The sequence below is a fragment of the Monodelphis domestica genome, chromosome 3 (genome assembly GCF_027887165.1).
Source record: "Monodelphis domestica isolate mMonDom1 chromosome 3, mMonDom1.pri, whole genome shotgun sequence".
NCBI classification, from domain to species: Eukaryota; Metazoa; Chordata; class Mammalia; order Didelphimorphia; family Didelphidae; genus Monodelphis; species Monodelphis domestica.
The window spans coordinates 69,025,781-69,052,645 of NC_077229.1; the positions used below are offsets into that span (position 1 = coordinate 69,025,781).

The 26,865-nt window shown below is 39.7% G+C and overlaps 1 protein-coding gene across 1 annotated transcript in view; it reads right to left on the bottom strand.

Annotated features, from left to right (window-relative positions):
- Positions 1 to 26,865, bottom strand: part of LOC130457898 (mucin-16-like) — a 78,291-nt gene that overhangs the window by 18,193 nt on the left and 33,233 nt on the right. The window contains exons 2-6 of the mRNA XM_056820614.1: positions 15,405 to 15,532; positions 15,215 to 15,282; positions 13,952 to 14,124; positions 13,216 to 13,251; positions 5,864 to 5,977 (exon numbers count right to left, since the gene is read on the bottom strand). Coding sequence (XP_056676592.1) covers positions 5,864 to 5,977; positions 13,216 to 13,251; positions 13,952 to 14,124; positions 15,215 to 15,282; positions 15,405 to 15,532 — 519 coding nt within the window. The remainder of the gene's footprint in view (positions 1 to 5,863; positions 5,978 to 13,215; positions 13,252 to 13,951; positions 14,125 to 15,214; positions 15,283 to 15,404; positions 15,533 to 26,865) is intronic.

The following is a 26,865-nucleotide window of genomic DNA, read 5'->3' on the forward strand; positions in this document are numbered from 1 at the left end:
AGTTTCTTCTGTCATAGCATGAGCAATATGGAAATACGTATTACATGAAAACAGTTATAGAACCTCTATGAGACTATTTAGTGCCTCCTGGAGGTGGGGAAAAGGAAAGAGAAAGAAAGTCTGAATGCTAAAATATCAGAAAACAATTGTCAAAAATTGTTTCTATATGGGTGGGTCCAATAAAGCAGAGTAGAACAGAGAAGCTCCAATCCAACATGAGAATCATCTCCAACTGATATCAAAATATCACCACAAAATGAATACAGGAGCCAAAGAACCAATAAGGAGACAGGACCAAAAAACTTCCAAGAAAAGCAAAACCTCAAAGGTAGGCAGAGAATATCTGGGACCCTGGGGTGAGAGGATACCTCATTTGGCAAGATTATAGCAAGGAGTGAAGAGCAATTCAGAGGCAAGCTACACATCTCCACCTCACATCTGTTGTCCCAGGTTCAGAACCTAAGATCAAGCCAACATTCAGACCCTGATATCCTGCGTGGGGCAAACAGTGGTCCTAGCCAACTCATGCCCTTGAAATTTCAAACCTAATTAGTCTGGAGTCTCATCCCAGGGAAATATGGGCTGAAATGGGCTCAAAATTGTGTTGACCCAGAATGAAGCCAGGAGTACAAGTATAGGCTTCAGTTTAGGGCATAGTTCACAGTTTTGAGGTGGCTGATCTTTTTGCCTAAAACTCAGGGAAATGCTCCATGACAGGGCAATCAAGGGTGTGCCTGATTGGATCAAGTACAAAATGAGACCAAACACTTGAGACTAAACCTAGGGCTAGAATTTGATCAGACTGCAAAAGCTTACACCTAAGCCTAAGGCAACCTATCATCATCTCAAGGGTCAATTGGATCAGCAGGGTGGAGGGGGCTCTCAGAGCTCTCAGCACATGAGCTATCACACCATCCTCCAAGAAATGAAATTGTCCAAAACCCAGAAAATAAACTGAGAATATCATGAAGGAAGGACTGAAGTTTAAGAGGGCACCTCAACTTCCCAAAAAATAGAGCCTATTTATAGATAGGGAAAATGAGAAAATCAGCAAAAAAGCACCCAACTCTAAAGAGTTTTTATAGAGACAAAGAGCAAGGTACAGACACAGAAGGGGACAGTGAAAGTAAAGCAAACATACCTAACATCCAAAGGAAAACAATGGATTGAGCACATTCTGGAAGAGCTCAAAAAAGACTTCCCAAAAACTTTAAAAAGCAAAGGAAATGTGGTAAAGAGAAATGAAAGCAATGCAAGAAAATATTTAAAAAGGAGACCCAAAAGTTGCTGAAGGAAAATCAGGCCATAAAGTTAGAATTCAGAAACTAGAAATGAATGATTTCATGAGAAATCAAGAAAAAATAAAGCAGAATCAAAGGAATAAAAAAAAAGAAACAGGAAAACATGAAGCTTCTTATTGAAAAATCAAATGATTTAGAAAATTTATGAGGAGCTAAATCAATTATACAAAAAGTCAAGCCATTCTTCAATTGACAAATGGTCAAGAGATATGAATAGACAGATTTCAGATAAATAAATCAAAACTATCAATAAGTATATTAAAAGTGTTCTAAAACCCTCACAATTAAAGAAATGCACAAAACAACACTGAAGTAACACATTGCACTGAACAGGCTGGCCAATATGACAGTAAAGGAAAATAATAAGTGTTGGAGGGGGTGTGGCAAGATTGGGATGGTAATGCACTGCTGATGGAGTTGTGAATTGATCCAACCATTCTGGAAGGTAATTTGAAACTATGCCCAAAGAGCTTTAAAAAAATGCATACCCTGTGATATAGAAATACCACTACTGGGTTGGTACCCTAAAGAGATAAAAATTAAAAATGTTTGTGCAAAAGTATTCATTGTTGTGTTCTTTGTGACAAAAATTGGAAAATGTAGGGGGTCATCCTTCAATTGGGGAATGGCTGAACAAACTGTGGTATATTATTGTGATAGAATACTACTTATGCTGTAAGGAATGATGAACTGGAGGATTTCTATATCAACTGGAAGAACCTCCAGGAACTTATGAAGAGTGAAATGAGCAGAACCAAGAGAACATTATACACAGAAAGTGAAACATTATGGAACAATCCAATGTAATGGATTTTGCTAATACAAGACAATCCCAATGCCCTCTGCATCAAGAGAAAGAAGTGTGGCAATAGAAACACAGAAGAAAAACAAATGACTAATTATTTGTTTATATGGATATGTGATTGTGGTTTGGGGTTTTATTCTATTACTCTATTGCAAAAATGAATAATATGGAAGTGTTTATCAATGATAACATCTATATAACCTAGTGGAAGTGCTTATTGGATCTGGGATGGGGAAGGAAGAGGGGAGGAAAGAAAATGAAATATCTAAACATGGGAAACATTGTTTAAATAAAATAAATTTGAAAATTGAAATTTTTTTCTACCTATAAGTAAAAAAGATATTTTTTTTAAAAATTAAAGTTTATGGCAAGAACTAGGTATTGACTAGTATCTCACACCCTATATCAAGATATAGTCAAAATGGGTATATAATTTAGATATGAGTGATACCATAACTAAATTAGGGAAATCAAATAGTTTACCTTCAAGATCTCCAAAGGAAAAGGGTAGAATTTATGACTAAACAATAAACAGAGAGCATAATCGGATATAAAATAAATAATTTTCAATTGAATTTTTAAAAGCTTTTGTACAAACAAAACTAATGGAACCAAGATTAAAGGGGAACTACAAACTGGGGGAAATTTTTTATAACACATTTCTGTGATAAAGGTCTCATTTCTCAAATTTATAAGAAAACAAGTAATTCCCCAATTTGGCAAATGGTCAAAGGATGTGAAAAAGCAATTTTCAGGTGTAGAAATCAAAGCGATCACTAATCATCTGGGAAAATGTTCTAAATTACTTTAGATTTCAGAAATGCAAGTTAAAACAATCCCAAGGTACCACGTCACACCTATCAAATTGGTCCAGGTGACATTAAAAGACAGTGATAAATTTTGGAGGGTATATGGCAAAATTAGGACACTAATGCATTGTTGTTGGGGTTTCTGAAGTGAGTCAACCATTCTGGAGAGCAATTTGGAAGGAGGCCCTAAGAGCTATAAAATTGGTGCATAGTCCTTAATCCCATAATACCACTACTGGGTCTGTATCTAAACAAGATAATAAAAAGTACAAAAAAAATTTGTACAAAAAAAGATATTTATAGTTGCTCTTTGTATGGTGGTAAAGAATTGGAAATTGAGGAAATATCTTTCAATTGTGTAGTGGCTAAATGGGTATATGGTTGTAATGGCGTATTATTATGCTATAAGAAATGATATATAGCATAATTTCAGAAAAATAATGGAAGATCTTTATGAACTGATGCAGAGTGAAATCAGCAGAACAAGGAGAATATTGTACACAGTAACAGAAATATTCTAAGGTGATCAACTGTGAAAGACTAAGCTACTCTCAGAAAGACAGCAATCTGGGACAGGTTTGAAGGACTTTGGATAAGGATTATTTTCCACCTCTACAGAAAGCAATATGGGATTCAGTTACAAATCAAAGCATACTCATTTTCACATTTGTTTATGAACAGTTTTATTTTACGGTTCTGGTTTTATATGAATGTTCTCTTAGTATAATGAACAATACAGACATATGTTTTATATGATAATACATGTATAATCTATTTCAAATTACTTACATCTCCTCCAAGAGGCAGGACAACAGAAGGGAAGGGGAGAGACAATTTTGAAATTATAATTTCAGAAATTGTATATTGAAAATTGTTACTAGATGTAATTGGGAAAATATAATATCTTTGACTTAAATTAGTATTTTATTAAAGTCAAAGTTTTAAAAGACAAAAAGCAACAATCAGAGGCTATTAAGCTACATGACCTGATTTCTTAGCAATGCTGAATGACATACAGCTTCTCTAATAGCATAGGTGATTTTCTATTGGAAATAGATACCTGAACACGCCTTGTTCAGATTGGCTTACTACCAATAAGTTAATTCAAAGAGGAAAAGCAGTCACAGATGAATAAAAGGATGCTCATGGGATGTTATGGTACATGGGACACATTTCCCTTCCTTGAAGTTTCTTGTCCAGAAAATGGCTTGATGGTCTGCCCCCATTCCTCACATAAGATCATCTAGAGGTATTTGTCTCCTCATCCTCATCTCTAACCACACCTACAGCTCCAAACATGACCTCCTCCACCAAGTTGATGGGCTTCCAGGAGCTATGTGGAGACAATGACATCAGAAAGGTCCAGTTTTCCAGTTCTGACCACTGAATAATTCCAGGATCTCCTGGCTACAGGAGTTCTTGGAAAAACTCAGAGGACATAGCATAGCAGGACCATGTCAAAGGAATCACAGAGCTAATGTGTAGGAACCAATCCATAATCTAGGGACCATGAAGCATCCCTGGATGGAAAACAATGCCTCAGAAAGGATAAGACTTAGAGGTAAATCCCTGGGATTTGGCACTAAAAGAGTGGGCCCAAGTGTGATTCATCATCAAAGGTCCAAGTGAATTATTATGCAAAGGTAAGGAAGAAGGTCATGGAAACTTATGAGAAAGGGAAGTTCCTACAACTATTATCCTCTTTTGCAGATGAGGAAGTCAAGGCTCACAGAGATGTGAGAAGTGACTTGCCCATATCTGCATCATTCACCATACCCAAAGTTCATTGCTCTAGAGCAGAGCCTTTGGGTCTGTCTCCATTCCTGTCAATTGACACTAGGACCTCTGTGGCTTGGACCATAGAAGTAACTAAATGACAAAGTGGAGAGAGTGCTGAGTCTGGAGTCAGGAAGACCCCAGTTCAAGTCATATCTAAGACCTTATTAGCCGTATGATCCTGGGAAGGTCAATCAGTCAGTCATTGCTTGCCACTGTTTTCCTCATCTGAAAAATGGGGCTAACTATAACACCAAACTCTTAGGTTTGTTATATGATTTAAATGAAATATTTCTAAAAAATGCTTAGTCATGATGCCTGTCATATAGTACATTATGCTTAATCCCTTCCCCTTCTCTTTTCCATAGGAAAACAAAACACTTGGTAGGTCTAAGAGATAAGTTTTGAAGACAATTTTTTCTAATAAACTAGATTTCACCAATGTACCCATTAGATCAAAGCAATCAATCAATCACCATTGATTAAGTGATTATTGTGTTTTCAGCCCTGTCCTAAATACTGAGGATATAAATATAAAAATTTAAAAACAGATTCTCTACCCTTGGAGAGTTCATAGAAGGAACCTTCCCTGAAGTGGAAAGAGCCTTAGCCATTCAGTGGGAGGTGCTAGGCCTGAACTCTCTTCTTGACCTTGAAGTACTACATAATAGAGTGGAAAGAACAATGACTCTGGAAGAAGACATCCTAGATTCAAATCTCACCTCTGATTCTTTCTACTTTTGTGTCCTGGAGCATGCCACTTAACCTATCTGGGCCTCAGTTTTCCCCTATATAAGAGGATGGGTACAGCTAGATGGCCATTGAGCATCCCTTCCAGTCATATCCAATTACCCTGAGCTAATTACTTTACTTCTCTAGGCCTCAGTCTCCATATCTGTAAAATGAAAGGCTATACACAATACCTGATACTTCTTAAGGTTCTTTCCAACTTCATGCCTAAGATTTATTATTTAAAGACCTTAGCAGTGGGAACCTCACTCCTACCTCTAAAACTCCTCTTCTCCAGGCTGTACATAGAAAAGAATCAGAGGTTCAGAAGAGTTCTTGAGGATTGATCTCTAAAATAATTTCATGTTTCCTCTGTAAGACTGGGAAACAAGGCCCTAAAAAGGGTAAACTTCCAACACAGAGACAGAGAGGAGGTACCTTACCTGTGGGAATAATAGTAGACACAGGAGTCAGGGGACTCCTTATCAGTGCTACTGTGAGTCTTGGTGCTCCATGACCTTGGGCTGGTGTGACTGGCCCCACCACAGCATCACCAGCTACAGGAAGAGAGGAGGGGAGAACACAGAGCTCAGTCAAATCCTTATTAGTGGACTCCCAAAGGAAAGTACATTGTTGCTACTAACTGCTGAGACCAAAAATACATGGCTTCTCTGACTTTCTGTCATAGAATGAATAAAAAAAATTTCCCCTTCAAAGCACTGACTCAGTGATGGACAATCCCTACATAAGTTAGACTGAGTGGAATCAGAATACTCATCAATAAGAAGAGGAGAACCACTTTAGCACAAGGATTGTGAATCTGCCCTTGCAGGGAGATAAAGGAGCCTGGAGAGATGACACTAATTCAACAGATATAGAGCCAAGAAAAAGTCCCTACAGTGGCCCATTGGAAGGCTAAAAAGAGGAAGGACCTAGGAGGAAGACCCTTCTCCTTAGAAAGGCACAAACTGACTCTCCCTGGACAGACACTCCCCATTTCCTCCTAGCCACACCCCAATTCCCTCCCTGGGAAGTTTATTTAGTTGTGCAAACTTCCAGTGTGCTGGCTGGAGGCAGGGTGATAGCTGGAGTTGGTGTTGCCTGTGGGTTTCTCTCAGTCTCTGGAGTCAGGCAGGTTGGCCCTGGGTCCTCCAATGAAGTAGCAGTGTCAAGGGAAGCTGTGCTTGTCCAGGTCATGGGGGGTCTTAAAGCAGGAAAGGAGCCTGGCCCTGGGCTCAGAGATTCATGGATGCAATTGTGAGGTTCTCTTCCCAAGGAGGGTCCATCTCCTGTGGTCGAAACCAAATTTGGAAAACTGGATTCTACTTGTGATGAGGAGCTGACTGACCATGGAGCTAATCTTGACACAGTTTCCACATCTACATCCATACTGTTAAAAGCTGTGCCCCTTGACATTGGAGAATGAAAGGTCACAGCAGGGCCAGTGCCTACTGCTAGGGCATCATTCGCCTCCAGGATAGACATGCTTTGACTGCCAAACACTTGAAGACTCATCCTTGCTGCTGAAGCAGTGACTTCAGAAGTCATTTTGGAAACAAAAGTAAGTGAGCCCATTTCAAATAATGTCTCTGTTGGCAGAGTGGACAGTGCTTGTCCATTGATCAATGGAATCTCAGGACTAGTGGCATGTGTTCCAGTGCCTTCCAAATGAGAGAACAAGGTGGGAGAGTCTCTGATGGCCTCTGTTCCTGAAATGGTGCCTATGGAAGACTGGCTCTCACCCAATCCTGAGCTCAGAGTGGAAGCTGTTATGGTCATTGCTCTAGTCACCTCAATTGCAGTAGAAGAAAATGGGAATCCTGCATCACTCTTCTGGGAGACTTCAGTGATGATTAGTGGACTTTGTACTTCAGACAGCTCAGGCTGGTTAACAGCATCCAGACCTAAACCCAATCCAGTAATGAAAAGAAGTCTCTGTGATCACTGTTGGCCACAGAGAGGAAGGGCTTGTTCCTCTGGGAGTCATAGCCTCAGAAGCATTTGGAATATCTTCTCGATTTGTAGGAAAGGGAATGGATGAGCTTTTTTCAGCTCCTTTATTGATCCTTGAAGTAGCTACAGTGCCACCTTCTACCTCACACCTAGCAGATTGGCTAAGCAAAGGAAAGTAATGAATGCAGGAGGGGGTGTTGCAAAATTGGGACATTAATGCATTGCTGGTGGAGTTGTGAATTGATCCAAACATTCCAGAGGGCAATTTGGAACTATGCCCAAAGGGTGCTAAAAGACTGTCTATCCTTTGATCTAGCCATAGCACTGCTGGGGTTGTACCCAAAAGAGATAATAAGGAAAAAGACATGTACAAAAATATTTATAGCTGCGCTTTATGTGGTAGCCAACAATTAGAAAATGAGGGGAAGCCCTTCAATTGGGGAACGGCTGAACAAATTGTGGTATATGTTGGTGATGGAATACTATTGTGCTCAAAGGAATAATAATAATGTGGAAGAATTCCATGGGAACTGGAACAACCTCCAGGAATTGATGCAGAGCGAAGGGAGCAGAACCAGGAGAACTCTATCTCTTTTTTCTGTCTCTCCCTCTTTCCCTGCTGAGTTGAATGCAAAGGCACAATTCTGTGTTGGGGTTTCAGGAGATGGGAATAAGTATTCAACCCTCCTTTGTCTATTCAGAGGAGAGTGAAGTTCAAGTGATGCCTGCTCCCCCAACTCCTTCCATATTTGTATATTCTTCTTCTAGAATACTCCAATGATGAGAAATGGGTTCTACCTACTTATTACTTATTTAATAACCAATATTTTTCCTTCCCTTTTCTCACCCAACAGGAAATTGAAAGGGGTTAAATGGTTATAAAGTTGTTAAATTCTTATGGTGCCAAAAAGAATCCTCACACTTTTTTTCTACGAGTGGAATGAGCCATTCATGTACTCCACTATGAAATGATTAAATTTATCCAATTTTGTTAAAATTGGAGTTTTAATGTCATCTTTCTGTGAAGCCATTCCTGCTATTCTCTCAATAATTTTCTTTAATTTCTAGTGATAAAATTGCAAGTAAATTCTATCAAACCTTCAAAGAAAAAATAAATCCCAATATTACATAAACTATTATCAGAAATATGCAATTCTATTGAAACTATTATTATTACAAAGTCTTGATACCTACAAAAGGGAAAGACAAAGGAAAGGAAAGAAAATTCAAGACTATGCATACTATCCCTTCTGATACAAAAAAATGCTAAATAAAGAATTAGCAAAATAATTACAGTCACATGTTTAAAAGATGTTCCACTCAGGGGCAGCTGGGTAGCTCAGTGAACTGAAGGTCAAGCATAAAGATGGGAGGTAAATAGCATTTAGCTAAGATGAAGAGTCAGCAATATATATAGCAGAGAAATTTTAAGGGTCTGTCCAATGAAATTCTGAGGAGTAAAATTAGGAAATCTATTAACACCATTAATGTTAGAAATAATTCTAGAAATGGAAGCTACAGTAATACTTTGAAGAAATATGTATTTGGGGGGGGGGTGATCAGTATTTGCAGATGATATGATGGCCTGCTTAAAGAACCCTACAGAATCAACTAAAATTAATTTAAACAATTAAAATATTCAACTAAGTCTTGAGATATTTTAAAAAACAGAATAATCCACAATTGTTTGTGTTTTACCAACAAATATCAAGCAGGAAGATATAGAAAAACAAAACCCATTCAAAATAACTATAGAATTATAAAATAGTGTGAATCCATACATTACAAAGTAGAATTATGTGAATAAGCTGGAGGCAAGATGGTAGATTAGCAACAGCTACCCAGCTGAAGCCTCCTAATGTTTCCATCCTAACAATATAAAATAACACCTCAGATCAAATTTGGCAGTGGCAGAGCCAGCAAAAGGTCAAAGTGAAGCATCTTTCTTTCCTTAGAAAATTTAAGAATTTAGCAGAAGAAAAATGTGACTCAGTGGGAGTGGGACAGATCTGTCTGTAACACAAAGACAGTGTCAGCTATTGCTAAAGGGGTCAGACATTCTTTGTTTTTATTCTACCTAGATTTATCTCTGGAGTTGTTGTCACCCTTGTTAGAATACAGGGTCCCTGTGAGAAAGGATTATTACATTCTTTGTCATACCAGACACCTACACGTGCATTTCTCCCATCCTCTCCCATTTTCTGCTTTATATTTATTTATATTTACATTTATATTTATACTTATGTCCTATCTTCAGCCCCAGAGGATAATAATGATTGAACAAGAGACAGGGTTCAAGAGTGTAATTATTGAAGTAGGGAAGAATGAAAACATTTTTATTGAAAACATTGGCCATTTCTGGGGGCAGAGTCAAGATGGTGGCTTAGAAGCAGCAAAAGGTCAGACCTCTGAAAACCCTTCCTTTACAGATCACAAATTGATTGCTCCTAAGGGACCGAAAATCAAACCTAAAAACAAGACAGAGCCAAGAAATCCTCAAGCTGGATTCAATACAAAAAGTATGCCCCCCAAAAGCCAGAATTCAAGAACACTTGGGTTTAAGGGGAAGGCAGAAGGAAGGTCCCAGGACACCTCCCCACAACCTAGAGCACTAAGCCTCCAGCAGCAGCAGGAACCTCTGGGCGGGCAAAGGCACTTGTCTGGAGAGTGGACTTTGCGGGCAGGGCTATGCCAGGTTCAGAGCATGGAACACAGGCAGTGGAGAAGGAGCTGGAGAGGGATTTCAGAGCTGGCAGCCTGGTCACAGAGGTGGAGACCCTCTATATTGCTCCAAACTTCCAGGAAGTTTTGGCCTCAGAGCACATCCAGGCCAACCCAGCTAAACTTAATCCCATCAAAATTCTTCAGTCGTCAGAGAAGCCCAAGCTCCAACACCCTTCCCCCACAGACTGCATGGAGAGATCATCTATCAAAGTTCCAAGAGGGGAGACTGACAGAAAACCCCAAAACCAAAAAATCAGAGGATCAAGAGCACAGACAAATACTGGGAGTAAAGAAGGGGTAAATATGAGCAAACAGAAAAGGAAGAAATAAATTACAATAGACAGCTTCTATATAGGCAACAAACAAAGAGCAAATGGGAACAGAGGAGGAGCGATCAGAAAATGATAAATCAGAAATCCAAGTGAATTAGATATAGGCTTTGGAAAAACTCAAAATGAAATTCAAAACACAATTAAGAGAGGCTGAAGACAATTAGGAAAAGAACTTAAAAACTAAGATAAGTCATCTGGAAACAGAAAATAGTGTCCTGAAAGCCAAAATCAACCAGCTTGAAAATGAGGCAAAAGAGATGAAATATGAGGCAAAGAAGATGAGAGATGAGGCAAAGAAGATGAGAGATGAGGCACAGAGGATGGAAGATGACCTCCAAAGAAAATCAGACCAGAAGGAGAAGGATGATTAAAAAGCCAGGGATGAATTTCAGTCTTTAAGAACAAATACAACAACTAGAATTAAGTGACCTCACAAGGCAGCAGGACACTATAAAACCAACCCAAAAGTATGAAAAAATTGAGGAAAATGTGAAGCATCTCATTCACAAAACAGAAGATTGAGAAAATCCTTCAGGGAGAGAAAATTTATGAATCATTATCCTTCAGGGAGAGAAAATTTATGAATCATTGGTCTACCAGAAGACCATGACAAAAGAAAAAGACTGAACGTAATACTACAGGAAATTATTGAAGAACAAGAGGGAAAAGTAGAGATTGAAAGAATACACAGATCACCTCCTCTACTTAATCCCCAGCTGACAACACCCAAAAATGTTATAGCCAAATTCAAGAACTATCAGACCAAAGAAAAGATATTACAAGTTGCCAAGAAGAAGTCATTCAGATACCATGGAACCACAGTGAGGATAACACAGGATATGGCTGCATCTACACTGAAGGACTGAAAGGCATGGAATATGATATTCTGGACAGCAAGAGAACTAGGTCTACAACCAAGAATCAACTACCCAGCAAAATTGACTATATTCTTACAGGGGAAAGTATGGTTATACAACAAAGTAGAAGAATTCCAAGAATTTGTAAAGAAAAGATCAGACCTCATCAGAAAATTTGGTGTCCAAGCACAGAACTCAAGAGAATCATCAAAATGTAATTAAAAAAGAGGGAAAAAGAACAACAACAACAAACCTTTTTTTTAAGAGACTCAATAAGTTAAAATGATATATCCCTATAAGAAAAGAGGTCATTGGTAAATCTTAAAAACTGTTGTTATCTCCCTGGAAGCTAGAAGAACGACACTTAGAGGGAACAGTGACAAACTGTATAGGATGAAACAGCAAGACATAAATAGGTATATAGATACATGTATGCATAAATACATACACATGTGTGTATATATATACAAATACAGCTAAAAAGAGGTTAATATTAAAAAAAATGGGAAAAGAAACAAAAGGGAATAATAAACTTACATGTCACAAAGAAGCTCATGGTGGGAGGAGGGAAAACATCAATACACTGGAAAGGTAAAAAGGTTGGAGATAGGAAATACTCTAATCTTACGTGCATTGAAATTGACCTAAAGAGGGATTGTTATCCAATGCATTGGGCCAGAGAATAGATTCGTGCCCTATAGGGGAGTAGAAGGGCAACAAACAGACTGGTGGTGAGGGAAGCAGTATAAGGGAGAGAGATGGTGAGGGGTATTTTTAAAAAGACAGTAAAAAATAAGGGGGGAATAAAGAGAGAGAGGGTAGAAAGGGAACTAAAATGAGGGTGGGAACTAATGGGACTGATTAAAAAAATCATTGGTGTAGAAGGAAATAGTGAAAGAAGAAAAGGCAGGACTAGGAGTAGAAATCAAAATGCTGCGAAATACACAGCTGGTACTCATAACTCTGAATGAGAATGGAATGAACTCACCCATAAAATGCTGAAAGGAATAGCATGTCCATGGGGACTGGATAAACCTCCAGGAATTGATGCAAAGTGAGAGGAGTAGAACCAGGAAAACATTATACATAGAGACACCGTGTACAATGTACACTGTGGTACAATCAAATGTAATGGACTTCTCCATTAGTGGCAATGCAATGACCCTGAACAACTCAGAGGAACCTTTGAGGAAAACCAGTATCCACATTCAGAGGAAACACTGTGGGTGTAAAAACACCAAAGAAAAACAATTGCTTGAATACATGGGTCAAAGGGATATGGTTGGGTATATAGAATCTAAATGAACATCCTAGTGCAAACAAAAACATGGAAATAGGTTCTGCAAACACCTGCAAATCCTAGTGCAAACAACAACATGGAAATAGGTTCTGGTCAAGGACACAAGTAATACTGAATGAAATTGCAAGTTGCCTGCAGGAAAAGGGTGAGTGGAGGGGAGGAAGGGAAATAAAGTGAGTATTGTAACAAAAAAAAATTTTTAATTGAATTTAAAAAAAAAAGAAAAACATTGGCCAACATTACTGAATGAAGATCATGGAGGATGGGCACAAGTATCCCTGAAATGCTTGGAGATGCCTTCTGTGTACCAAGGTTATAAAGACCACAAGGTTTGACTCTAAATATTGAATAAGAAGGGGATAGAGGTAACCTGCTTTCCAAGTCCTGTTGGGTTAATTTTTTAATTTTTTGAACAATTTAGATATGTTTAGAGTAGCAAAATAACCCACATGCCTAGATGAGTAAAGAAGGTCTCTTTATGTTGGCCATTTCTAAAAGTATACCTCATTCTGAACTCCCAAACCCATTTTTCCCCTCTGTCCTATTCCCCTCCTTCCAAAAAAAGTTCAAAATATACTTTTCATTGTAATCTCCCAGAAAATAGAGAAATTAAGAAATGGAAAACTCACTGTTTGTGGAGGGAGTTGGCATCTGGGGGTTATACCCTATAGTTGGGGAGGAGAGAAGAAAAAGAGAAGGAAGAAAGAAATTCAGAGGGAAGGAGAGGAGAGATTAAGGGGAGGGAAGAGAAAAAGAAGGGAAGGAAGAAGTCAGTGAAACAGATATGAAAGGAGGGGAGAGGAGAGGAGAAGAGAACAGAATGGAAGAGAATTGGACAGAAGAGAAGTGAAGACAAGGGGAGAGGGGAAATAGAGAAAAGAGAAGAATAAAAAAGAGAGAAAATATGAAGGAGAAATGAAATGAGAAGGAAAAGTAATGGTTGAGGGAAGAGGAGAGAGATGAGCAGGGAGGGAGGAAGAGAGAGAGAATACACATAAATCTTTCAGTAGGGTATCTGGGCAAACATTGAAGGAAGCATTGGAGAGATGTTCTGGGGCCCACAGGGTTGGTAAAATGGCACTTTATCATTCAAGGAACTTCCTCAATCAAGAGGGAGATTGATGGCATACATCTTTGTTTAAGGAGCCTAAGAAAAATCCAGCCACTTATGATCTTTAGAAGTAAACCCCCATATCTCTATATTTTGTCGCCACTTTGAAGGCCAGCCTACCAGGAGGGATAGAAAAAAATCATGAAGATGAAGGTGGTCTAAAAGGTAAGAATATTTTGGGGCAGGTGGGTTGTTTTCTGGAAATGGAACCACCTAGAGAAATAAAGATATATGTCCCAATTTAGGCTACTCACCATCCACATAGAGGCTTTCCTCATCTAGAATATAACCTCCGAGCCTTGTTATTCCATTAGTCTGTTGACTCAGCTCTTGGTAAATCTTCTTCTTGTCCAAGACAGAGATGGAGAAAAATTCCTGATAAGAACATATAACCTCCACTCCTGTTGCTTTCCCATTATTCATAGACCTAGAAATTGATGATTTAGACAAGAGATATCAAACATGGCCCTTCCTGAAAAATCACCTGAACAAGACTAAAGTGTAGTAGTTCCTCTCTAATTTTAAAGTGTTGATGATGAAATATATAAATATGGATAGTTTTATGAGTCAATATGCAGGAGCCAGGGATGTTGATGTACAATTTAGTGGCCTCTGTTTTCTTTTGAGTTTGACACCAGTGGTTTAATTAATGAAATTTAGTTATTCAGAAAACACACTTGAAAGAAGTGACCCACTTTGAACAATGGTTTGGAGAGAATTGTAGTTTGGGAGTTGAAAAGGGCATTGGAAGACATCAAAACCAACCTTCTCATTTTAAAGATGAAGAAATTGAGACTAAGACAAGTTATGTGACTTGCTGAGGGTCACACAGCTGCTAAGAGTCTCAGAGAGAATTTGAACTAAGGTCTTCCTGATCGAAAGCTCAGCACTCTGATCTGCTGCAATGAAATTGGCAGTGCTGTGTAAATTCACTCACATCTATGTTTACAAGTGTGTATGGGATCATATTACTTTCAGTAATTTCTTTAGAGTAGTAGAAAGACCACTGGATTTAAAATCAAAGGGACTGTGTGTTCAAATTCTGGATCTGACAGTATCTATGATCTTGGAAAAGTCACTGGAATCTCCTTGGGTCTTCGTTATTTCATCTGTAAATGAAGAGAGTGGTCCTTATGGCCTTACTATCTCTTTAAGCTTCCATTCTATAATCCTATGATTATAGAGACAGTGAATGTTGATATGATCTAATCAATTATTTTCTAAGCACTCTGTTTGTGCCTCCTTTGTTATTTCTTTCACGTGGAGTTATAAAGTTAAAGCGATTAAATTTACAACCTTGTCTTTGGAAGACTTATGGGAAAAGAAGTTTTTCTCCACCAGGGAAAGGGTAGAAGGTGCCCACAATATTTCTAATGGCTTGTTGGTTGGGGGAGGGGTTAATCCTTTACAGCTTGGAAAAGAAGGAATTGTTATTGGGAAGAAGAAGCAGCCTGTGTGTGATCTTTGTCAAATGGAAATGTTATGGTCCCTGCTATTTGAGCTTTCAAGATTCTCACCTCAGCAAGGTCACACTGCATCCAGAATACTGAGAGCCAAGGCTGCTTCTTTCAAACAATACCTTGAACTGGAAACAAAAAGAGAGAAGGGAACTTCTGAGTACTTGTCTAGAGGAAGTCTGTATACCCAGGGATGAGGAAGGCAGCATGGAAGCAAGGAGGAAGAGGGGGAGGGGAGGGCGGGTCTCACCAGGTGCTGCAGGACAAATTCAGCAACACGGAATGTGCTGGAACCCCTTTGACCCATCTTGGTTTTGTAAAACATGTTGGTGATGGTGAAGTTGATGGTGAAGGTCTTCGAGTTGAAGCTCCCTGCTGCTGTACAGAAGGGAAAGATACCCAATTGTCTGAGCCTTACAAATGTTATTCAAATGAGAAAAAATGTTTTGTAAACCTTAAAGATCTATCTAAATGCTAGTTATTGTGGTGAAAATTATCATGATCATGACCATTATTCCAGGTGTCACTGTTCTAGTCCTTCCTCAGAGGAAAACTGAGGATACCTCTACTGTCCTTTTTTCTGGCAGTATTAAAAATTGTGGACTTGGGAGTCAGAAGACTTGTATTCAAATCATGGCCCTGCCATATCCTATGTTTTTGCCTTAGTTTCTTCACATGTAAAATGAGGAGGTTAAATCCAGTTTCAAGAGTAAGAACTCATTACTTGACAAAAATTGCTTGTAATACTGAAAATTAGTCCGGGAGAAACTAGGGATAGACTGATATCTTGCTTGACATAACAAAGTAAACTCCAAATTGGGTATATGAGTTAGCTACCTAAAAGGTGATATAAAGAAATGAGAGTTATCAGGAAAATTGATTCGTTCATTTTAATGGACAGAGGGACAGTTCATGTTCACATGAGGGATAGATAGGACAGCAAGTTTAAATGGACCACGTGTTGCCAACTTAAATTTAGTTTTTCCACCAAAACAAAACCAATGTAGGTAAAATGAGAAGGGAAATGAGTAACTGGAGAGAAAAAATCTTTGCTTCATATTCTTCTGATAAGGGTCTCATTTCCTATTTCCAATAATTGAAATTTATAAGAATAGAAGCCAAGGGCAGAGCCAAGATGGTGGAGAAGATACACATCCCTCATCTGATCTCTATCAAATTGCACCCAAAAACCTGATACAATGTCCTAAAATGAATTCTGGAAGAGTATGTCACACAAAAAAAGACAAACAAATGATTTTCCAGCACAAAACGACTTTAAAGACCGGCAGGACAGATGATGTGTACAGAGGTGGAGGTGGAAGTAGAGCACAGTGCACCAGGGCAGACCCCATCAAGCCAAAAGGATTTACCCACAACTGAAGCAACAGGAAAGGCTTCTGGAGCATTCATCCCCAGTCAATAAGGGGGTGAGAGATCAGACAGTTGCTCAGAAGGAGATTACAGGAATCCCTTTGCTTACAATGCAGGTGATTTTCTTGTTGCATTGCTCATATTCAGAAACAGATCCCAGTCTGTGGGGGAGATCTCAAGGTGGAGGAGTGCTAGCAGACAGGAGTGCTTGTAGCCACAGGGGAGCAGCAGACTCTCCCTGGTCACATTTCAAAGTGGAGGAAAATGACTGGGGTTACTCAGAAGCCAGAATTTAGATCAGAAGGCTATTAAAAACACCTTTGTTTGCAAGATACCACATCTGAAGAACTGAAAGAAGATAGATCCCCAGAGAGTATACTCTGAAGGCAGCTGTACAAAGAACCTGAAACTGAGAACAGTGCTCCATTCACCACAGGTACAGATTCCAAGTTTAACAGTCTCTTTTTATTTTTTTAAATTTTATTTAATTAGTTAATTTAGAATATTTTTCCCTGGTTACATGAATCATGTTCTTTCCCTCACATCCCTCACACCCTCCCTCCTGTAGTCAGCGTGAAATTCCACTGGGTTTTACAGGTGTCCTTGATCAAAACCTATTTCCATATTATTGATGTTTACACTAGGGTGATAATTTAGAGTCTACATCACCAATCATATCCCCATTGACCCATATGGTCAAGCAATTGTTTTTCTTCTGTGCTTCTGCTCCCACAGTTTTTCCTCTGAATGTAGATAATGGTTTTTTTTTCATAAATCCTACCGAATTGTTTTCAATCATTGCATTGCTGGTAATAGAGAAGTCCATAATATTTGATCGTACCACAGTGTATCAGTCTCTGTGTACAATGTTCTCCTGGTTCTGTTCTCCTCACTCTTACATCAATCCTGGAGGTCATACCAGTTCACATGGAATTCCTCCAGTTCACTATTCCTTTGAGCACAATAGCATTCCATCTCCAACATATACCACAATTTGTTCAACTATTCCCAAATGGAGGGCATCCCTTCATTTTCCAATTTTTTTTGCCACCACAAAGAGCTCAGCTATGAATATTCTTGTTCAAGTCTTTTTCCTTATCTCTTTGGGGTATAATCCCAGCAGTGCTATAGCTGGATCAAAGGGCTAACTACCTCTTTTGAAATGAAAAGGAAAGGGGTGGAAATGAGCAAATAACAGAAAAAAAAAGAAACACAATAGAGAAAGCTACTTTGGTAACAGAAAAAACAAAACCAATGCTGGTGAACCCAAAATTCGCAATAAAAACAGGGATTGCTCTCAATCCCAAAAAATGAATTAATGGAGGAAGCTCAATAAGAGGTTTAGAAATCAAATAAGAGAAGCTCCAAGAAAATTTGGGAGAAGTAATGAGAGTGATACAGGAAACCATGAAAAATAAAGTCAACACATCCTAGAGAATCAACCAAAAAGCTAAACGAAATTATCAACAACTTTAGCAAAGTTGCAGGATACAAAATAAACCCGCATAAGTCATCAGCATTTCTATACATCTTCAACACAGCTCAGCAGCAAAAACTAGAAAGAGAAATCCCATTCAAAATCACCTTAGACAAAATAAAATACCTAGAAATCTATCTCCCGAGACAAATACAGGAACTATATGAACACAACTACAAAACACTCTCCACACAAATAAAACTAGACTTGAGCAATTGGAAAAGCATTAACTGCTCATGGGTAGGACGAGCCAATATAGTAAAAATGACCATCTTACTCAAACTTATCTATCTATTTAGTGCCATACCCATAGAACTTCCAAAAAATGTCTTTACTGATTTAGAAAAAAAACATAACAAAGTTCATTTGGAATAACAGAGGATCAACGATATCCAGGGAAATAATGAAAAAAAAAATACAAAGGAAGGGGGCCTTGCAGTCCCAGATCTCAAACTATATTACAAAGCAGCAGTCATCAAAACAATTTGGTACTGGCTAAGAGACAGAAAGGAGGATCAGTGGAATAGACGTGGGGCAAGTGACCTCAGCAAGACAATATATGATAAACCCAAAGATCCCGGCTTTGGGGTCAAAAATCCACAATTCGATAAAAACTGCTGGGAAAATTGGAAGACAGTATGGGAAAGATTAGATTTGGATCAACACCTCAGACCCTACACCATGATGAATGCAAAATGGGTGAATGACTTGAACATAAAAAGGAAACTATAAGTAAATTAGGCGAACACAGAATAGTATATATGTCAGACCTTTGGGAAGGAAAATACTTTAAAACCACGCAAGACATAGAAAGAGCCACAAAATGTAAAATAAATAATTTTGACTACATCAAACTAAAAAGCTTTTGTACAAACAAAACCAATATAACTAAAATCAGAAGGGAAACAACAAATTGGGAAAAAATCTTCATAGAAACCTCTGACAAAGGTTTAATTACTCAAATTTACAAAGAGCTAAATCAATTGTACAAAAAATCAAGCCATTCTCCAATTGATAAATGGGCAAGGGACATGGATAGGCAGTTCTCAGATAAAGAAATCAAAACTATTAATAAGCACATGAAAAAGTGCTCTACATCTCTTATAATCAGAGAGATGCAAATCAAAACAACTCTGAGGTATCACCTCACACCTATCAGATTGGCTAACATGACAGCTATGGAAAGTAATGAATGCTGGAGGAGAAGCGGCAAAGTAGGGACACTAATTCATTGCTGGTGGGGTTGTGAGTTGATCCAACCATTCTGGAGGGCAATGTGGAACTATGTCCAAAGGGAGATTGAAGACTGTCTGCCCTCAGATCTAGCCAAAGCACTACTGGGTTTGTACCCCAAAGAGATAATGAGGAAAAAGACTTGTACAAGAATATTCATAGCTGCACTCTTTGTGGTGGCCAAAAATTGGAAAATGAGGGGATGCCCATCAATTGGGGAATGGCTGAACAAATTGTGGTATATGTTGGTGATGGAATACTATTGTGCTAAAAGGAATAATAAAGTGGAGGAATTCCATGGAGACTGGAACAACCTCCAGGAAGTGATGCAGAGCAAAAGGAGCAGACCAGGAGAACATTGTACACAGAGACTAATACACTGTGGTACAATCGAAGGTAATGGACTTCTCCATTAGAGTCAATGCAATGTCCCAGAACAACTTGCAGGAATCTAGAAAACACTATCCACAAGCAGAGAATAAATTGTGGGAGTAAAAACACCAATGAAAAGCAACTGCTTGACTACAGGGGCTGAGTGGAAATGACTGAGGAGAGACTCTAAATGAACACCCTAGTGCAAATACCAACAACATGGAAATGGGTTCGAATCAAGAACACATGTGAAACCCAGTGGAATCACGCTTCGGCTATGGGGTGTTGTGGAGGAAAAGAAAATGATCTTATCTCTAATGAATAATGCTTGGAAATGATCAAATAAAATTATTTTTAAAAAAGTCAACACATTGGCAAAGGAGGCAAAAAAATATTGAAGAAATTAATACCTTTAAATCACAATAGGGACTTCCAGGTAAGCATGGCTGCAGAGTAGATGCAGCTTGCTTCCTCTCCTCAGACCCAATGACAAACACAACTGCAAAAAACCCTCCCAAAATAAAAAACAACCATCCTCATAAGAATGGAAAGACCCCACAACAAGGCGAAGCTCTGAAGGTAGGAGGGATTCTGTCACCTCCACAATATAAGGGAACAAAAAGCTCACACACTCTCCCCTCACCCACCAAACAGCTGGAGACAGAGTTAAAGTCAGCAGTGTCCAGAATCAACAAGAGAGGGAGGGGTACCCCAGGAATGAACGGGCAGTCCCAGGTGTGGGGACCTGAAAAAGATACGGTCCTTCTCCTGAGAGTACTAACACCTGAAACCCCGGCAGGCAGGCAAGGGGAGTACAGATCTCAGGCACCCAGAACTAGCGTACTGTAGTCACCAAGTCCACAAAGGGATCCCCTGAGGTGAGCAAGAGGCACCTACAGGTCTTGGGAATTAGCTAAGACCACCAAAGCCTTTCACCTGAGAGCACTAACTCCCAAAACACTGGAAGGCTGGAAAGGGGAGTCCTTGGGCTTGAGGCCTCAAATAGCAGGATAGAACAAACTGAAAAGGAAAACCAGGCTTTAAAGATCAGAATCAGGCAACTGGAAGACAATGATCTTGCAAAAGAGCAGAATTAATAAATCAAAACCAAAAGACTAAAAAATTAGAAGAGAACATAAAATATCTCACTGACAAGGTGACAGACCTGGAATATAGAGGAAAGAGACAATCTGAGAATAATTGGCCTACCAGAAAAGCCAGAAATAAATAGTAATCTTGACATCATCATACAAGATATCATCAAAGAAAACTGCCCAGAGATTCTAGAATAAGGGGGCAATACAGGCATTGAAAGAGTTCATAGAACACCCTCTACACTAAATCCCCAAAAGACAACTCCTAGAAAGTTAGCCAATTTCCAAAGCTTTCAATCAAAAGAAAAAATCTTACAAGAAGCCAGAAAAAGACAACTTAGATATAAAGGAATGCCAATCAGGGACACAGAAGACCTTGCAATTTCCACTCTGAATGACCGTAAAGCATGGAACATGATTTCAGAAAGGCAAGAAAGCTGGGTCTTCAACCAAAAATCAGCTATCCATAAAAACTGACTATATACTTCCAGGGAAAAGTATGGGCATTCAACAAAATAGAAGACTTCCAAGTTTTTGTAAAGAAAAGACCAGAGCTCTGTGGAAAGTTCAACATTCAAACACAAAGAGCAAGGAAAACTTGAGAAGGTAAATATGAAGGAAAGGGAAAAGGAGAAAAATGTTATCTTTTTCTTTTATTCAAACTCTCTTCTATAAGAACTACATTTATATCAAATTATATATATTAATATGTGGGGAAAATGTAATGTGTAACTCAAAAGTTGTATGCATCATTAGAGTAGTTAGAAGAATCACACATAGGGAATGATTGGGGCATTAAGACAATATGGAGAAAAGGGGGTGAAAGAAATAAAAAGGGAGGGTGTGAATCATTGATGGTACTAAGATATACTTCAAGAAATAGAAAAAAACTAAATAGAATAATCTTTCTCACACAAAGATACACATGGAAAGGGGAGGGGAAGGGATTTCCTATAGGGAGGAGAGGAAGAAAGTGCTAACTGGTATTACTTACACCTTACTCTCAGTGAAATCATCTCTGAGAGCTTAGAATATTTAGATCCATTGGCATCTTGAACTTTATCTTATCCAACAAGGTAAGATAGAAGGGGAAATTAAGTAAGGGTGGGGGGAATGAGAATAAAAAGGTAGGGAAGGAGAAGTGGGAGGGGAAGGGAAGAAAAAGGGAGGGGCTAGAAAGGGAAGCATATCAAGGGAAGCGACTAGGGGGACTAATCTAAAGTAAATCACTGGTATAAAATGTTATAGCTAAAGAACAAAGGTCAGAATTAAGGGAGGATAACAAAATGCCAGGGAATCCACAAGTGACAATCATAACTTTGAATGTGAATGGGATGAACTGACCCATAAAACATAGACAAATAGCAGAATGGATTAGAATCCAAAACCCTATCATATGTTGACTTTAGGAAACACATATGAAGCAGGTTGATACTTGCAAGGTTAGAATTGAAGGATGGAGTAAGACCTTCTGGGCCTCAACTGATAGAAAGAAGACAGGAGTTGCAATCATGATATCTGATAAAGCCAAAGCAAAAATAGACCTGATCAAAAGGGATAGGGAAAGTAAATATATTCTGTTAAAAGGGAGTCTACACAATGGGGAATTATCACTAATCAACATGTATGCACCAAATAGCAAAGCACCCAAATTTTTAATGGAAAAACTAGAAGAATTGAAGGAGGAAATAGACAGTAAAACCATATTAGTGGGAGACTTGAAACAACCACTATCAAATGTAGTAAATCAAACCAAAAAATAAATAAGAAAGAGGTAAAAGATGTGAATAAAATATTAGAAAAATTAGAGTTAATAGACATATGGAGAAAAATAAATAGGGACAAAAAGGAATACACCTTCTGCTCAGCACCACATGGCACATTCACAAAGATAGATCGTACACTAGGTCACAGAAACATGGCATACAAATGCAGAAAAGCAGAAATAATAAATGCAACCTTTTCAGATCATAAGGCAATAACAATAATGATCAGTTAGGGTACATGGAGACCCAAATCAAAAATTAATTGGAAATTAAATAATATGATACTCCAAAATTGGTTAGTTAGAGAAGAAATCATAGAAACAATAATTTCATTGAGCAAAATGACAATGGTGAGACATCCTTTCAAACCTTATGGGATGCAGCCAAAGCAGTACTCAGAGGAAAATTCATATCCTTGAGTGCATATATTAACAAATTAGGGAGAGCAGAGATCAATCAATTGGAAATGCAAATAAAAAAACTTGAAAGCGAACTAATTAAAAACCCCCAGAAGAAAACCAAACTAGAGATGCTAAAAATTAAGGGTGTAGCAGCCCAGCCCATAGACATTATGGGGAAACAAGGAATGTGAGTGAGCACATGGCCATTTTGTGCATGGCAATGAATTTTATTGCCAGCATGGCTGAAGTTTAGGCGCGAAACCTTGCTTTCCTTTGTCCCACTCACCTGAGGAGTATAACCCCACCTTCACCTTGTCATAGGTTGTATTATCCAATAGGGATACCCCAGGTAACTCATCCATATGTATTGAGGTATCATATAACTGTTCAATATGTATTGAGCTGGCAAGACTATAAATAAACAAGCTCCAGTAAGCTCCCCCCACTTGATCAGCATCCCCAGGTTTGGCAAGTAGCATCTTCTCCCCTGTCTCTCTCTCTCTTCTCTATCTTTCTCACTAAGGCCTGGTCTTTAGGCCAGGCCTGCCTTACTTCCTCTCTTTCTCCTAATGCTACCTAGCATTATCTACCTCTTGTAGTTTCTGATCTCCTTTCCATCTGAGCTAGCTTTATCCTCTGACCAGTGCGGTGTTAAATTGAGATCATTGGGTGGTTTCAGCCTGAATAATTACACTCAGTGGTCGGAGCTTAGCTGTGGCTCATATAAATAATATTTGTCTACTGACTCGGTTATTCACATCTCTAAAGTCGGCTCGTTCACGCCCTTCGCGGGATAAAAACTTCTACCCTATCTCTATCCTCTCTTTCTCCCCTTGCAGCCTCTCGCAGGCCGAGAGCGGCACCTGGTGCCCACGTGCCTAGGACCTACACCTGGCACTTTCTCGTGGCATTCTACCTTTATTTCTCACAGCAATAGGGAGGGCGCGCCCCAGGACGCGAAGGATTTTTTCAGGCTTGGCTGAACGGTGCCAAAAGACGATTCCCTTCGGGTCTGGCCAACAGAAGGTGAGTTGTTCTCAGAGATGGGTTTGACTATTTCCTCCCATGCAGGTTATATACGACTCCTCATGTCGTTAATTGAACAGGGAGGTAGGAAGGTCTCCAAAGTGCAGATCAAAGCCTTGCTACGAGTAATTCAAAAGGCTTTCCCAGCCTTCCCAGCCGCAGGGACGCTAGAAGTTGCGCAATGGGACCGAATTGGACAATCTTTAAAGGACTATCAAAAGGAAGGTAACAGAGTCAGGAAAACGGTATTTAACACCTGGTCAATTATCAGAACTATTCTAGAGGATTTAGCTACTTGAACCTCTAATGCAGGGGAGAAGGAATTGCCACAGACTCAGGAATTAAAAAAGCAGGATTTCACACCCACTGCTCCTGAGGCAACTGATGGGGGAAGGGAAGGAGAGTGTTCAGGATGGTCTAGGGATCCTCCAGAGGCCCCAGGCTATAATTCGAAGGGGAGTAAAACAAAAGAGTCATTTGCAACTCCAAAGCTGTATCCTTCCTTAGACACTCTGACCCCTCCCCCTCCCACTCCTCCCTCAGACTACGGGTTGGCTTCACGAGCCTCCCTTGTGGCCACCCCACCCCCACCTTGCTCGCCTGAAGTTTCTAAGCCTTATTCACCCAGGAATGAGCTGATCTCGCCTACTCAAAAAGGCAAGGAGGACATTTCTGCTTTCCCAGTCAGGTATATAGAGGACCCTGAGGATGCCAACAGACGCATTGCTCAGCATGAGCCCATAGACTGTAAGGTCTTGAAAATGCTCAGAAGCAGTGTATTGAAAAACGGGGCAATCGCGCCATTCACATTAGCGCTCCTCAGTAATCTGGCTCAACAGACACTCACACCGGCTGACTGGTACCTGGCAGCCGAGTCCGCCCTCAGCGGAGGTGACTATTTGACCTGGAAACTGAAATTCCATGATCTATGTTCCCTGCAGGCCTCCGAGAACAGGCAGGCAGGAATCAATGTGCCCTTTGAACAATTGGTAGGGCAAGGAGAATTCGAACCTATTGCTAGGCAAATTACAGTGACAGAGCAGGTTTTTAACCAGATAGCCAGCGCTGCCACTAGGGCATGGAGAGCCCTACCCGGGAAGGATTCAGAGAGCCTGTACACAGAGATTATCCAAAAGCAAAACGAATCTTTTGCTGACTTTGTGGATAGGCTCAGTACAGAAGTCCGCAGGCATATCCCTCACGAAGATGCAGCTAAGGTTCTCATTAGGGACCTTGCTTTTTTAAATGCTAATGAACAGGCCAGGAGAGCTTTAGCTCCCATTAAAGCTACAGGGACCCTGACAGATTTTTTAAGAGCTTGCCAAGACATAGGCATGGGTGAGACACGAACTATTTTAACAGTACGTGAGCAGCCAAGAATGCCTAAAGGAAAATGCCATGCGTGCGGCAGGAGAGGTCACTATCGTAGAGCATGTCCAAATAAAAGATCAGGAAAGACTCCAGATATCTGCCCCAAATGCGAAAAGGGCAGGCACTGGGCTTCTGCGTGCAGAGCTAGCAATAAGCGACGTCTCCCCAAAACAGGATCTAACACCCAGTTAAACTAGACTTCGGGCTAGCCTTGAGCCCGGGAGTAAATCAGGGCAGAACCGTGAGATATTCTTTTCAATTCCCTATAATTGCAGCCAAAAGCATAGTACTAAAAGAGAAGTCAGAACCTACTCGCATTCCAGCTAGCTTTCGTTTTCCAGTACCTCGCGGTGTTAAAGGGTTAATACTAGGCGACCCTGACCTCATTGCAAAAGGTTTAGAAATCTTTCCTACATTGTTTCAGGATAAGGAGACCAATGGGCTCCACATCCTGGCTGCTGCAAAGCCAGCATTTTGCATTTCAAAGGACACTAATCTAGCCTACCTGACCATATTCCCTGAAGCTGATTTCCCTCTAAAGAGCAAGCTTCAAAAAAGCAGCCTTGACTCCACAGCCCATGGATTGTTTTGGTCTCAAAAAGTGACTCAGGATAGGATGGTAATGTCTTTGTTTGTAGAAGACAGGATTATATCAGGTATCCTGGATTCTGGAGCAGACATCTCGGTGATCTCTGCTACGGATTGGCCAGAATCATGGGAAGTCATTGAACCTCACCAGAAGTTAATAGGCATAGGCACTCCTGAGCACATTCTCCAATCAGCGAATACTTTATCGTGGTCTGATAGTGAGGGACATAGAGGTGTATTTAAACCTTATGTATTAGATATTGCCCAATCTCTTTGGGGCAGAGAGGTGATGTCCGCTATGAACATGACATTGACCACATCGGACAAACTGCACCGGAATTTGTGGGTGCGGCAAGCGTCGCCCCGCTATTTGCTGACCCTATCACATGGTTAAGTTCCAAACCCATTTGGATTAACCAATGGCCGATATCTAAGGAGAAATTAGTACATTTAGAGGCCATAATACAGGAACAATTAAGCTTAGGTCACATACGAGAATCAAACAGTCCCTGGAACACCCCGATTTTTCTGGTGCCAAAGAAGGCAGGGAAGTGGAGGCTAGTCCATGATCTTAGGAAGATCAATGAACAGCTAGTGGACATGGGGACAAGGCAACCAGGATTACCTTCCCCGGGTCCGATTCCCATAAACTGGAAGCTGATAGTTATAGATTTGAAGGATTGTTTTTTCAATATCCACCTGTCCCCACAAGATTGTCACAGATTTGCATTCTCTGTACCCTCAATAAATTATGGTATTCCTTTCAAAAGATTCGAATGGCTCTGCCTTCCACAAGGCTTGCGTGTAAGCAGCTGTTTATGTCAGAAATATGTAGCTCATGCACTAGAAAAGGTTAGACATAAACACGCAAAATATCACATAATCCAATATGTGGATGACATTCTGTTAGCAGCGCCATCTAGTGGCGAAGTGGAGATATTGCTCGCAGATGCCACCAAAGCTTTAATGGTGGCAAATCTGGTGATCTCTAAGGAAAAGATTCAAACCACGC